This window comes from Sarcophilus harrisii, chromosome 2 (genome assembly GCF_902635505.1).
Source record: "Sarcophilus harrisii chromosome 2, mSarHar1.11, whole genome shotgun sequence".
NCBI classification, from domain to species: Eukaryota; Metazoa; Chordata; class Mammalia; order Dasyuromorphia; family Dasyuridae; genus Sarcophilus; species Sarcophilus harrisii.
This window is the reverse complement of record NC_045427.1, coordinates 486067921-486082475: the sequence shown is the minus strand read 5'-3', so window position 1 is coordinate 486082475 and position 14555 is coordinate 486067921. Positions and strand designations below refer to the sequence as shown.

General features: G+C 37.6%; 1 protein-coding gene across 7 annotated transcripts in view; it reads left to right on the top strand.

Moving 5' to 3' along the window:
* VAV2 (vav guanine nucleotide exchange factor 2) overlaps window positions 1-14555 on the top strand; it is a 433076-nt gene that overhangs the window by 243383 nt on the left and 175138 nt on the right. For all 7 annotated transcript variants that reach the window (XM_031949439.1, XM_031949436.1, XM_031949435.1 and 4 more), the window contains exon 3: window positions 2387-2445. In XM_031949439.1, coding sequence (XP_031805299.1) covers window positions 2387-2445 — 59 coding nt within the window. The remainder of the gene's footprint in view (window positions 1-2386; window positions 2446-14555) is intronic.

Here is a 14555-nt window from a genome sequence, read left to right as displayed (position 1 = left end):
AATAATTAATAAAAAAAAGTTCAGTGGCATTCTTGAATATCAAAACTCCTTCATGGAACTCACTCAGCATTTATATGCCCTTGGAGGAGGGGATGTTCCTGAGAATGTCAAACAATTCTGATTGGTTATTTATAAGAAGAGGTGAGCTTATTATAATGAGAGATTAGAGAACTTGACTGATCATTCAGTTTGGACATAGAAACTCATCTTTTATCCAGACTTATCCTAGACCAAAGCTTTTTTAAGCTTGTGTAACTGAATGTGGGGATCATAAATTATAATTTATTATCAGGAAATGTTTAATTTGCATATTTATTTTATATACCTATATACCCAGGATCATGTAAAAATTTCTTGAGTCATGAGTGGAAAAAGTTCAAGGAACCCCAATCTAGACAAAAGGAAATCCACCTCTATTCAGATTTGGCTAAGTGGAAGTAGGCCAGAATTCACCTTAGATTAAAATTTTTGTAAGGCTCTCTAGTGGAGCAATAACTCCAAAATTTCATCTCATCATCTACTGTACTTTGACCTAATCTTCAAAGGAAGAAGGAAAAAAATCCTGGATCTTCCTTATTTAATAATCATGTCTCTCAACATTCATATTCTTTCACATCTATCACAAAGGAAGCCAAGTGTGATCAGTATTAATAATACAATATTCAATTTCATTTTCTCTCCCCCTTCCCTTTTTTTTTTTTAAGCTCTTTCGGTTTTTATTTCATAGTCAATGTGTATTTTTTTTTTCTGATTCTGCTTCTATCTATCTGTTTATGTCTTCCCATGTTTCTTTGAATTCTAGTTTTCATGACACAGAAATCTAACTTTATATTCATATCCCATTTGTTTAGCCATTGTCTAGTCAATGGGCCGTGACTTTGTTTCCATACTTTGCTACTTCAAAAAGAGATGCTGTGAATATTAATACAATTAGTAATAACTAACATTTTATATACAGCATTTTATATTATGTACCAGGCACTATGATAAGTACATATTATCTCATTTGATCCTCATAACAATGCTGATAGGTTGGTGTTATTATTATCCCCATTTTACAGGTAAGGAAATTGAGGCAAACAGGATGAAGTAACTTGCCAGGGTCACACATCTAATAAATATCTGAGGCAAGATTTGAATTTTGGTCTTTCTGACTCCAGTCTCGGCACCCTGTCCATTGTACCACCTAGTGATCCCTTTTATAACTGACATTTATATAGTACTTCAAAATTTACAAAGTGCTTTCTGTACATTATCTCATTTGAGGGAGAAAGAAAATAAGCATTTACATAGTGCCTCTCAAATCCAGACATTTTTGCTAAGCATTTTTTACAAATATCTCATTTGATAGTTTAATACAGTGGATCTTTTGTTCTGTCTTTGACTTTTTTGCAGTATACATCAGAGGTAGGCTCACTTTTTTTTTTTACATAATTTCAAATTATTTTCAGAATGGTTGGACCAATTTAACCATATATACCAAAAATGTAATAGTGTGCCTATTTTATTGAAGCCCCTCTAACATAAATTATTTCCATTTTTTGTCATCTTTTCTAGTTTTCTGGGTATGGAAAAAAAACCTTTTAGAATGTTTTATTGTTAATGATTTTGAGCTATCTTTCAAGTGATCATTTAAAGTTTGCAATCTGGGGGAAACAATTTACTCCTATCCTTTGTTCATTTATCCACTAAAAACCATTTGGTTTTAAAGCCATGAATGTATATTTGATCTCATCCAATATACTACCTAACTCCAGGTTACAAACACAATAGCATATGTTATTTAACTGTAGAAGGCAAACAAGTATATGTGAGGCTGTAGGTAAATCACTTATTCTCCCTATGATTCATTCTCCCCATGATTTTTGGTATCTTCTCCTCCTCTAATACTCTTAAAGAAATGTGAGGGGGTACTTAGAATATTGGGGAGGAAAATAATACTTATATCTAATTAGTAGTGACTGGGGTTGAGCAAAGGTAAGGGATAGGGGAATAGTCTGGTTGTCAGCCTCTCTTGTTTTAGAAAGTCCCTTTTGTAATTGGATCAATGTCTCTTGAATGGTATGATAATATGAATGTAATGACCCTGGTGTATCGGATCACTGTCTTGACATGCTATCTTCTATATAATTGAAATTTTTTCTGGAGTTCCCCCACTATTTGTGGTTCTCTACAAGGTATTGGTTTGAAATGTCAAAGCTTATGTCTTAACCTGAAGATCAGACATGTAAATTAATTTGCTAGTTTGGTCAATGTTGCGTTTCTTATATTAAAAAAAAAAAAAATCCAGATAAAATCTGCAGTTTTGTATATCCCTAAAACATTTTATTATTATTTTTCTATTTCTCGGAAAATTACAAAAGCATTTCCTTTGCCTTCCCCTCAGGTCATCTCTGCAGTGTCTAGACTCTCTCTGCACAGTATTGCACAGAACAAAGGAATTAGGTAAGTTTTTGCTTTGCTTAATAATTGATAAAGATGTGTATATGTGTGTGTTTATCACTGTCTATTACTAGCCCAACTTGTCATAAACATTGGAATTTTAAGCAAACATCTTACAACCTATTCTTTTATCATACATTTTCAATGTATCTTAGAATTGCCTTTTGACTTCAGTTCAAAGAGTGGGGAAGAGGGGGGGAAAATGACCAATAACTTTCAATTCACACCAGGGAAATCTTGCAAGCATGTTTCTCATGACTGCAAAATCTCTTTCGATTTAGGTAATAAGATCAGCAGATTAATCCTTTCACAGATCATTGCCTACAGAAATGCAGTGGAAGGATCAGGAAGGTTTTGGTGTGAATCAAGTAGCCTTCATATTTGTAGCTATTGGAATTTGATTATATTAAATTTTAATGGCCTTCTAACTGGGGCTCCAAAGGGTAGGTTGGAACAGAAACAGTTTAATATTGTGAACAAAATGCTGGAGTTGGAGCCAAGAAGACCTGGGTTCCAACCTCACATTTAATATTTAGTGGTTGTGTGGTGCTGGCCAAGTCATGTAATCTCTCTGAGTCTTGGTTTCCTCATCTGTAAAAATGAGATAGTTGGGTTGTATGGCCTGTAAAATTCCTTGATCCCTTTCTATTCTAAATTAAAGATTTGTGTGTGTGTGTGTGTGTGTGTGTGTGTGTGTTTACACATACATTTATGTTTATTTTATATTCATATACATATATATCTTGTGTGTGTGTGTGTATGAAAGAGAAAGGGTAGGAAGGAAGGAAAAGGTAAGGAAAAAAGGGGGGGAGAAAAGAGGGAGAGAAGCATCTGAATTTTCAGAAGGATGTAGTCAGGGGTATGTTAGAGCCAACTCTGGACTGTGAGAAAGTTTTAGTAAGAGCATTTGTACCTCAGAAATGGGCAAACACTATAGGTCAGGACTTTTTTTTTTTTTTCTTAACTGATTGTCAGAAAGGAATGAAGAAAATAGGAGAAATGCAGCTTAAACTTCCTCATCTTCTTTCTCCCCTTCCCGGTTAGCCAATTGTTAAACATTTACCAGCATACTATTGGATATAGTCCAGAATTTGCCTTCTGGGAACTTGGAGATTGAGAGACACACTGACACAGATCCATTTTGGAAACCGAATGAGCTAATTGTGAAATTAAACAAGAATAGAACCAAAATGTGCGTGGGTAATGAGGTATTTGCATCAGATGCTGATCAAGGAGGAGAGTGTCCTGAGTGGCAGACTTCAGTGCTTACTTGGAATACAGAACAGGAAAGTGGTTTTGTGTCCACTGCTCAGAATGATGCAAATGCTTTTAAACAAAGCTCAAAAGGAGCCTTTGAGCCAGACAGTATAAAAAAGAACTAGTTTGGACTGTATCTGTGCAGGGTGTGTTGAGAGAGTTACTAAACTGTGCTTCTATTCATGTCATGCATTGAAAGACTTACTAGATTCTACATATGCACGTGTATAGTATACATAGTAAGTTGGCTTTAAAATTAGAAGTAAGGACTTTATAAGTCCTTTTGTAAGTGAGTTTGACTTTGATTTGTGGAAAAATTCTAGAACATGTAATTAAAGTTGTGATTAATGAACACCTAAAAAAGAAAGAAAGGCTCACAACTCACTGCTATGTCCTCATCAAGAACAGGTTATGTCAGACTAGTGTAATTGCTTTTTTTTTCTTTTTTTGTTTTTTTGACAGGACTGCTAGAGTGTTTCATCTGGAGATGCTGTATGAGCTATAGTTTGGCTAGGACTTGGTAGAGAGCATTTGAGAAAGGCTCACTTGCTCTTGTAGAGGAACAGAGAGAAATGACTCAGACAACAGTCCAGTTAGATAGGTTCTGCCCTGGTTGAACGGCACAGACTCAAAGAGTAGTCATAGTTCTCTATAGTCTCTATAGTCACTATAGAGAAATATCAGTAAAGTGCCCCAGTGAACTAGTTCAGCATTTTAAATCAACGACTTGGATAAAGATATAGGTAGTATTGATAAAATTTGTAGATTGTACAAGAATTCAGTTGATAGCTGTGATATTGGATGGCTGAGCTAGGAGCTAAAAGGGTCTGAGCAGAGAAAAATGGAAAGAATCTAATAAAATGAAATGTAACAGGAACTACAATAGGAATAAATATAAAGTCTTGGGTTAAAATATGTAACTTTAGAAGGTTATGATTAGATATTAGTCTCAAAAAGAACTAAGGTTCAAATGTGAAATAGTCATGGGAATGGGACATGGAAGCCAAGAAAGCTAATACAATCTTGAGCTATTTTAAGAAAGGTGTAGTGACTGATTCAGGAAGAGGATAGTACTCTCTAACATCTCACTTCTCAGATGTTGATTTATTTTGGAGAGTGTTAGGTTCACAGAAAGATGAATGTGGAATTAGGAAGACTTGGTTGCAAATCCGTCATTAAGAGCTGTGTGAGTATGGCACATGGCTTCCTGTGTCTTGGTTTCTTTATTTACAAAATGGGCATGGGGCAGCTAGGTGGCAAAGTGAATAGAATACTGGCCCAGGAAATAGGAAGATCTAAGCGGATATAGGACCTCAGACCCTTACTAGCTGTGTAACCCTGAGCAAGTCCTTTAACCCCGTTTGTCTCAGTTTCCTTATCTGTCAAATGAGCTATAATGCGGAACGATACGTATCTTTGCCAAGAAAACCCCAAATGGGGTCAAGAAGAGTCTGAAATGACAGAAGTAACTGAACCACATAAAATGAGTTAGACATCTCTTTGAATTATATTGAGCCTCTAATGAGACAGTATATATGAAGTGTTTTTTAAACACTGAAGTGTTATATAATTTCCAGTTATTCTTTATTGTGATTGTTTTGGCAGAACACTGACAAGATGGAAAGTGTTCAAAGGAAGACAACTAGGTTCATGAGGAACCTGGGGATTGTGTCACATAAGGATATGTTGAAAAAGTATGTAGATTGAAGAAGAGAAGATTTAGGGAAGGCAAGAATTGCTTTCTTTGAGTATTTGATAGACTGTCATTTGGATTAGATTGGTTTTCTTGGTCCCAGATGAGAAAACTAAGAGGACTGAGTAGAAATCCCAGAGAGGCTAATTTAGGCTCCATTGAAGAGAAAAGTTGCTAATAATTAGAATTATTCCAAAATAGAATGCCTCCAGAGGTATTGATGGGTGTTCCCAGTAAATGCAGGCTTACAAGTAAAGGACAGATGACCAGTCCAAAGCTGAGGTTCTGTGACATGGGTTGTAGACTTGGCTTTGTCACTGTTCATTATTGTCTTGGGATTTGTTTGGGACTCAGTGCTCTTCTTTGCAAAATAGTTACCCTGTCTTCATCGTAGAATTCTTGTGAGAATAGAATAATATATAATGTGTATATGTGTACCTGGGCTTGAGTATGTAGCGTAAACAGTGATGTGAAGCTCAAATGGAATTGTGAATATTAGTGTTGTTGTTAACCTGTAATCTCCAGGCCTCTAGTCCAGTGATGACTTCATTCTCTGAGCCTTTTACCACCCTCTTGAGCTAAAGCAATGTTTATATAAAGCATTATAGGGGTTTGCTGGTAAATGTTTAACAACTTGGCTTTCCTTAAAAGAAATATACACATACTTTAAAGTCTAAAATGCATTATTAACACTTTCTTAAGTCTAGACAATCAACAAAATAATAAATCAAACTCTGTTTTCTAGCCTTTGCTGCATAGGTGACTTGTCTCATGATCTTACAGCTAGTTCACAATACAACTACTGCCCATAGCACCCTAACCATGTGATGCAAATAGTATTGCCCTTGAACTTTTGGGGCGGTGGGAGGGAAACTCTGAGCAGCTCTCCTCTGGGAGAATATTTGCATCACATGGACCCGGGCAAACAGCACTGTGCTTTCGTTTTGCCCAGGTCCTTATCTTTCATTTGAATCTCACCATGATCCTGTGAGGCAGCTGCTATTATTATTATCATCATTATTATTATTATTTTACAGATGAGCTTACATGACTTGTCAATTGTTATGGGGCCAATGCTCAGTCTCACTGCCTTGAGGGTCCTCTTTAGCATCTGTGTGGTAACCTTCATGAAGCACAGAGACAAGTAGTATATACAAGCCAGTCCTCAGCCTCACTTAAGTAGGGTTGGATAATCTTCTCATACTTCCACAACAGAGTGTGAGAATTTTTCTAGGTAATTTAAACAATCTGGTGTCTGTCAAGAATATATTCAAAAACCACTAACTAAACTCTTTGTCTGAGACCAGATCCTAATGGTATTAATTAGGAGACATTTTTAGCTTGGCCCCTCTTTCAAACTGAGCCGGAAATCTTGGAATCTTTGCCATCTTCCTTTTCATAAGACCATTAGATTTAGGACTGGGAGATACTTTAAAGCCCTACCCCCACAGTCTAACTTCTGGACTATGTGTATCAGGAAAAGGTGTCACTTGCTCAGGGCAGCAAGAGGCATGGCTGGCATCCGAACTGAGCCTCTGACTCCCCAGCCTGCTTTTCTGACTTACAGCTTGGAAACCTCCAGAGACCCCAACTCTACTTCTGATGCACTGCCCCTCCCTCCCCCGCCCCACTTTAAAAATGATCATTTTAACAACCCCTGCACTTTGCATAATGAGATGATTTACCATAAGAGCCTCATTATGCATCCCAATGGCTGATGAATTGGCAGCTTAATCTAAAAATACTGCCTGGGGTCCAGTGGGGTTGGAAGGAAAGGCTTTAGAGTCTGGCTTACCTCCTCTACATATGGATAGACCTTTGTTTGGGAAAAACCCTCTTTTGAGTTCTGTGGTCTTTTACAAACTAGAAATACCCATGTCCAAGGTGGCCAAGTATTAGCTTTTTATTTCAGGAACTAGCCAGGCCCTTCGGGGTTCATAATTCCGGAACCCAAGTTAAGTGTCCAAGTATAAAAGCTTAGGTGTGAATCAAGGAGGAGGGCATTGGTTTGTGGGCATATCCCACTCAGAAATAAGAATGAAAGAGCAAATGATGTTCATGCTTTATTTCTGCCTGCAGGATTCCTGAATTGTCTGGTAGCTTCTTTCTAGACATGTCAACTTTGGCCCCTTTCGCAGGGTAATTCAGTTATCTATCAAAACAGTTATGCAGAAGTGACAGGGTTATTTCCAAGAACAATTTTCCAAAAGGGATGAAGAAAAGAGCTCAGATAATGGATTGTTTTGCCTGTCCTGGGGCTCAAATTTGCCTTGCACTTGTCTCCAGCTACATCTGGTACATTCCTTGGGAGGAGGGGAGGTGTTGTAGGGTTAAGATTTCAGCACTGGATTTTCTGTTGTGAAGGAAGGCAAGTGTGGTCTATACATTTTTTTCTAATAGACACATGCCTATATTGCTAGCACAAGGCTTGTCTCTGACCATAGTCTGTTTTCTGGACCCTGGGAAGTGACTCTTCTCCCTAAGTCAATCGCGCCTATTTAAAGTGCTAAAAGTCCTTTTGAAGGACAAGGGGAGAGCACACTAAAATCTGTCAGGTTGGCCAGGATACTTTTAGGTCAGTTCAGCTTTGGGAATCAAACAACAAGCACTTATTAAACATCTCTTAATGGCGAGGCACTATACTGGATTCTGGAAATGCAAAAATAAAATTAAAATTTCTACCTTGAAGGATCTTAAATTCTATAGAGAAGGTAACTTGAATTGCCTCTTTGTTATAGCTCCAAGGAAGTCTTCTTTTTATATATCTAGGTATTCCACATGATGGGATGTGGATGTGAATTATGGCATAGCACCCATAGTGCTTGGAGAATTCCACGGGCAATAGAGAGAGGCAGATGGTGGGTGGGTGTAGGCAATAGCACCTTACAACTAAGATTTGCAGAAGGGAGGCCAGATAAAGGATATTGTGTGGAACAGGTGCTAGACCCCCTTTCCCAAATTAACTAATCAGAGACATTTCCAGGTACAAAGAGAAAGCATTTATTTAGTCCCCTCTGGGAGAGGCCCAGATACACCTGGGAGGCATCCCAACTCCTGCCATGTGCTGGTGGAACCTGATCAGCAGGAAGTGGAACACCTGGCTAAATAGGAAAAGACCCAAGCCTTTTCATTGGATAGACTAAAAGGATGTAACCATCCTTGACCAATGGTCACCAATATTGTCTTCTTTCCACAGGTCACGTCACTTCCTGGCACTTCTGATCTGATCTTTTAGGGATCATGTGGTTTCCCAGAGTCCTTCTTGGACCCAGAGTCCAAGGCCTGATCTCCCAGTTCTGGGAATAGGGATCATGGGACATAGGTCTAGTCTCAAACTGAGAAAACTTCATCCAGTCAGTCCCATTCAATATCATTAGAGAGAGAGATAAGAAAAGAAGGTGGGTCAATTAGGTAGTAAAAGCAGGGAAAATACTGATGGGATGTGTGAGGGGGGAACAAAAGGAGGGCACTATATAGCATTTTGCAAATATTATCTCATTTGATAATCAGTTGGCAGTTGAAATGTTCCATTGATACCCAGTAATATAAATAACAAAAGAGGAAGGCGACTTAAAATATTCTGTAGACATCTTATGTAGGATTTTTAGGAGCATGTAGATTAGTGCTGAACATGATAAGTGTCCCTTGAGGAATTTATACATCTGCATTCAAATCCAGCCTCAGTGTCTACTCAATTAGCTGCCAAATCACTTAACTTTGCCTCAGTTTCCCCAAACCTGAAATGAGATCATGAAGAATCAGTCACATCAGAAATGAATGAACAACACCTGACACAATTAGAAGAAAAGAGACAGGGATTTTATCATCTTTTGTCTGGTGTTAGATTCCATCTGCAACCACTTTTTCAGTCTTATTTCCTTATTCCTAATGCTTTGCTCTAAATAAACTGGGTTCCTCCATCTTTCAGATATGTGCCTTGTGTTCTTCTGCTCTGCCCTTGTATCCTTGCATTATCCTTATTATTAAACTATCTTCTCCTTTAAATGCCAACTTGAATATCACTTCTTTTTTTTAATAATAGCTCTTTATTTTAAAAATACATGCAAAGATAATTTTCAGCATCCATCCTTACAAAACCTCATGTTCCAAATCTTTCTCCCTCCCTTTCTTCCCCCCCCCCCCCCCCCCCCCCCCACTTAGACAGCAAGTAATCTAACGTAGGTTAAACGTGTGCATAGAATGTCATTTCTTCCAAGACACCTTCCCCGCTTGAATCAGCAGTCAGTAAACAACCTTCCTCCTAGGAATCCTTCTATGGCATTGTTTTGTACTTTACTGCACCCTAGGTCATTACCAGTCATCTTGACTTTTATCCTGCCACTGGACTTTTAAGATTCTGAAAGAGCTAATGAGACTAATGTTTTGTACAACTCTATCCCATTTGAAATCCAATTCATGGAGAAGTCAGACTTCACCCCATTACGTCACTGGTCCTCTTTGAAAAAAACAGAACAAAAAGACTAGGAATTCAAAGACAAAGAATGAAACAGCTATTCTTAAGTTTATTGCTTGTATTTTGTGCTTTATCTACCTACTAGATTTTAAGCTTCTTAAGGGGCAGGAAGAGTGACTTTGTATCTCCTAGCATAGTGCTCCACACACCCAAAGAACTTATTAAATATCATTTAGTTATTTCCAGTGGCCATCTCATGAGCTTGAGGATGCCTTACCAGAAGCAGCATTCATTTTTGCAAGTTTTCAGGTGCTATGCATGCCAAAGCTTTCCTACAACGGAAGGATAAAATAGAAATTCGATATTCCTACTCAAATGCTTTAAAGTTGAGGGTGATGTTTTCAGTACCTCATATACTGAGTCATTTTTGACCATTTGGGCTTTAATTTCTTCATATTTCCAGTGATGAATCTCTCACTGTGCCTCTTAGCTCTCATCCTATGAAGGTAAGGGAGCAAGAGGAGTAGTTGTGGGAGGGGAAGGAGGAATGTGTATTAGTGGTAAGGAATAAGACAGGAAGCTTTTTCTTTACCTTTCAGCTAAGATATGGGCAAAAAAACAATTTGAGGTGAATACTACTTGGAATTTTTCAAATAAGAGCTATAGATGAAAATGTCATGAGAATAAAGGAGAGTAAAATGGAAAAGTCCAAATGATAGGTCTTTTTTTTTTTTCCCAAAAAAATGTCAGTTTAAAAAGTATTTATCATTGCTAATATGTGCCTGGTCTTATATCAGATGCTTTAGGGATTACAAATAACAAAAGCTACCTCATATTTACTAACATTTTCAGAGCACTCTGATTATAACAATGCTATAAAGATTATTTCTATCTTACAACAGGGGAAATTCAGATTCAGAACAAATTACTTTCCCATCCACCAAAAAAAAGCTACTAAGTGTTGGATCCTGATTCAAGTTGAGGTCTTCTGACTCCAAGTTCAGTGCACTGTCCATTATACCATTCTTCCTCATTTTCACATATCACTTTCCCTCCCCAACTCCCACCTGTCTCTTATATATCAAAGAAATTTTTTTTAAAGAAAGAAAAAAGTTTAATAAGACCAATGAACATAACAAAAAATTCTGATTTAGTATGCAGTGTTTCCAATCAATTGATCCTCCTTTCCAAAAGGTAAGGGGTTATTGTCCTTTCTTATCTTTTCTTTGGGGCCTAACTGGCTTATTATAACTTCACAGAATTTCATTAGGAGGAAACTATATAGTGCAGTCTGTAGACCCGGGGCCTGAAATTATGGAGACCTGAGTTCAAATGTGACCTTGGACTTCGGTCAAATTACTTAACCTTTGTTTGCCTTAGTTTCCTCATCTGTAAAATGAAGTTAATAATAATAGCACTACCTTTCCAGAGTTGTGAGAATCAAATGGAATAATAGGTGCCAGGACCTGGCATGTAGTGACCACCAAAAGTACTTTTCTAAATGTTTTGCTATGTAGATGAGCCTCTCTTTTTAGTATAGGCCTCTTTGGGAATACATATTATTCTATCTCTCTATACAAACGAGCAGAATATCTAATTTCTCAGGGAACTTGTGCTTAATAGAGGGTGAAGACTTAAAGAAAAAAAAAAAAAACAGGAGAGAACCCTTGAAAACAGCAAAAAGACTTCAGGTTTAGATTAAAAACTTTGCAGATATTATCTCAATGGATCCCAGCAATAATCCTAAGAAGTAAATGATTTAAGTAGAATTAATCTCATTTTCCAATTGGGAAGACTGAAGTTCAGAAAAACTAAGGAATTTGCCTAAGGTCACACAGAAAATAAATCACTGAACCATTGTAATATTCTGGTTCAACATGCAAAGCTCTTTCTCCTCCTCAGCTATATCCCCTATTAATGTTATTTGGGAGTCAAAAAGCTGATTCTAAAATGTTAAAAACTGTTTTAACTTACAATTGGAGCAACAAATTAAAATGTTATTTTAAAAAACCACCAAGTTTTAATGTTGGCTCTATATTACCTTGCTCTGTGCCATTGGGTAAATGAATTGATTTTTCTGTACCTCAGTTTCTCTATTTGTAAAATTTATACTGAATGATCTCTGCTTTTCCTCTTTGATATTGTGTACCAGGATTCCTCTAGACTGAACCTATCTTCAATCCAAAGAACAAGCCTGTGTTCTAAAAGGCTGTTCTAATGTTGATATTTGATGTCCCAAGAGTCCTTACAATGCTGCTGTTGTCTGGAAGATTTAAGTGGATAGCTCCTCTTAGATCAGATAGGTCTGCAAGGCAGGTTCTCTCTTCCCAGACTAGAGTAGAAATAAGGAAGTAGCTGAGCAGGGGTCAGGATAGGAAAACTGAATTGCTTCCCAGATTCTAGTGAGTCAGAAATGAAGTTAATTCCCAGAATATCAGGCACACCCATATTCAAATGCGTATTCAAAAGGATATGGGGAAGAAGCTAAAAATAAATGCATTTTTATTCTTAGTATTTTCAATTGACCCATGTCCTTTTAATGACATTAATAACATTAATAACTGAGCTAGGCTTATCTCCAGGTATGCTGGACAGTGGCAACTTTACTTTTCATTCATTACATATTCATTCAACTGAAGCTGCTAGGTGGCTTCATAGAGAAAGCCTTGGATCAGTAGCCAGAAAGACCCAGGTTCTAAGTCATCCTCAGACACTTAATAGCTTTGCAACCGTAGGAAAGTCATTTAACTTAAGTGTCTGCCTTAGTTTCCACATCAGTAAAATGTAATAATAGAATTTACCTTTCAGAGTGATTGTGAGGATAAAATGAGCGTATTTATAAAGTACTAACTTTAAAGGATTATATAAATGCTAACTATTATTATAAGCAGTCTAATTACTTGCTATGTATAGAACACTATCCTAGAGAGGCAGTTGGGCAAAGGGAGAACTTGCATACCAAATTTAGACATGATGGTCCCTAATAGAGCTCACAGTTTAGTAGGGAAGTAATTTGACATAGCTACATAATAACATACAATATTATCTTCTAAGTACATTAGTTAATTTCAGATAATTGAAGTGTCCAGCAGAGAAAGCAGATTCAGATGAACAATGGCAATATTAAGATGCTAAGGAGCCCATCATAAAAGGAACATTATTTCATTCTCCCTACCAGGTGACGTGAAGTTTCCTTCCCTTGTCTTTTTGTGTGTGTTTTGTTTTTGTTTTGGGGGAAGGCTTGATGGAGGAGTAGCACCAGGGGGCTAACTTTTTTTTTTCTCTTTCATTATGATAATGGAATTGGCATGATTTATATTGGCAATAGGAGAGGAATAATTGGAGCAAATTAAAATCCTAGCTGGGTGGGGTCATGAGAGGTCACCTGTGAATGCTGGGATACTCTGTCCTGACTTCCTTTTGGAACACAAAAATTGGTCTGTGGTTCTGACCCTTCACACTCTACCAACATGTCTTCCTGATGCCATGGGAGGCTTTGCTAGTCACTTTCAATTGGGATGTGATGGCACACTGACCTTGAGCTCAGATTGTTGCTGCTCCTAGTGACAATTAGTAACCATAATTTATAGTTATATAGCATTTAATGTGGATAAAAGCTTTTTGTGACCATACTCTCATTTGATCATTACAACATTGCAGCGAGTTAGACAAAGTAGCAAGTATTTTCTCTGTTTTGTAAGTGGGGGAAAAAGAGGTTTGGAGGATCTTGCGCCATATCTCATTGATCCATCCTTGGCTATATTTTTGCCACCAGCCCTCCCACTGACTTAACTGGGTCACCTGATATTTGGAAATGGGGACACTGGGGTGCTTAAACCACTCAATCTTGGTAGCGTCACTCCGAGGCTGAATTGTACTGATTTGTGAGTAAATGCTTACTCATACACTTGCCTGTATCTAACCAGCGTGACGAGACTGCATGCTTTATAACCTATCAAGTTATCCACCCTTGCCATCTGCCCTACCTCTGGTTTCATGTCCCTCCCCTTGTTTCCTTCTCTTCACTCCCAATCCGTTGGATCACTTGTGCTGGGAACCAGAATCAAATTAGTATCACCCCTAATTCTGGAAGGACCATGTCAGTTGATTCCTTTGTACCAGCAGTAGATTGATGAGTTAGATCTCCAGTGGAGATGCAGCATTGGAACTGGAAGCTTGGGACTTGAATCTAAGTTTTACTGAATCTGAGGCCAGCCTTCTACTCACTGGGCCATGCTGCTCCTCAGCTGTACCTCTCTGAGCCTCAGTCTTTGGGCATAAAAAAGGCTGAATGTAACCAAGAGGCAGGTGTTGTGTGGTAGAATGAGAAGGCTTAGCTTTGAGGTCTGGTTCTGCTGTCATTGTTGTGGAACTGAGGGCAAAAATTCTAACTTCTTGGAACTCCCTGTTTCCTTATTTGTAAAATGGAGATAATTTTTGTTCTATGTATCTTTTGGGCTGGATTAAGAACTAGAAGAAAGCTTAAAAGCTATTGAATTCGCTCTCTTTATTGATGAAGAAACTGAGGCAGAAAGATTAAATGACTTGTCCAGAGTCTCTGGCTAGCAAATATCTGAGGCAGGATTTGAATTCCGTTTTTTTAAGTCCAAGTCCAGCATTCTATTTAGTATTCCAAATGCTGGTGACATTATAAACGTAAAGTTCTGCATAAATATAAGCTGTAATTATTTGGAATTTAGCCCACAACCCCTTAGATTGTACTTTAACTTTGTTTTAGCCTGGATTTAT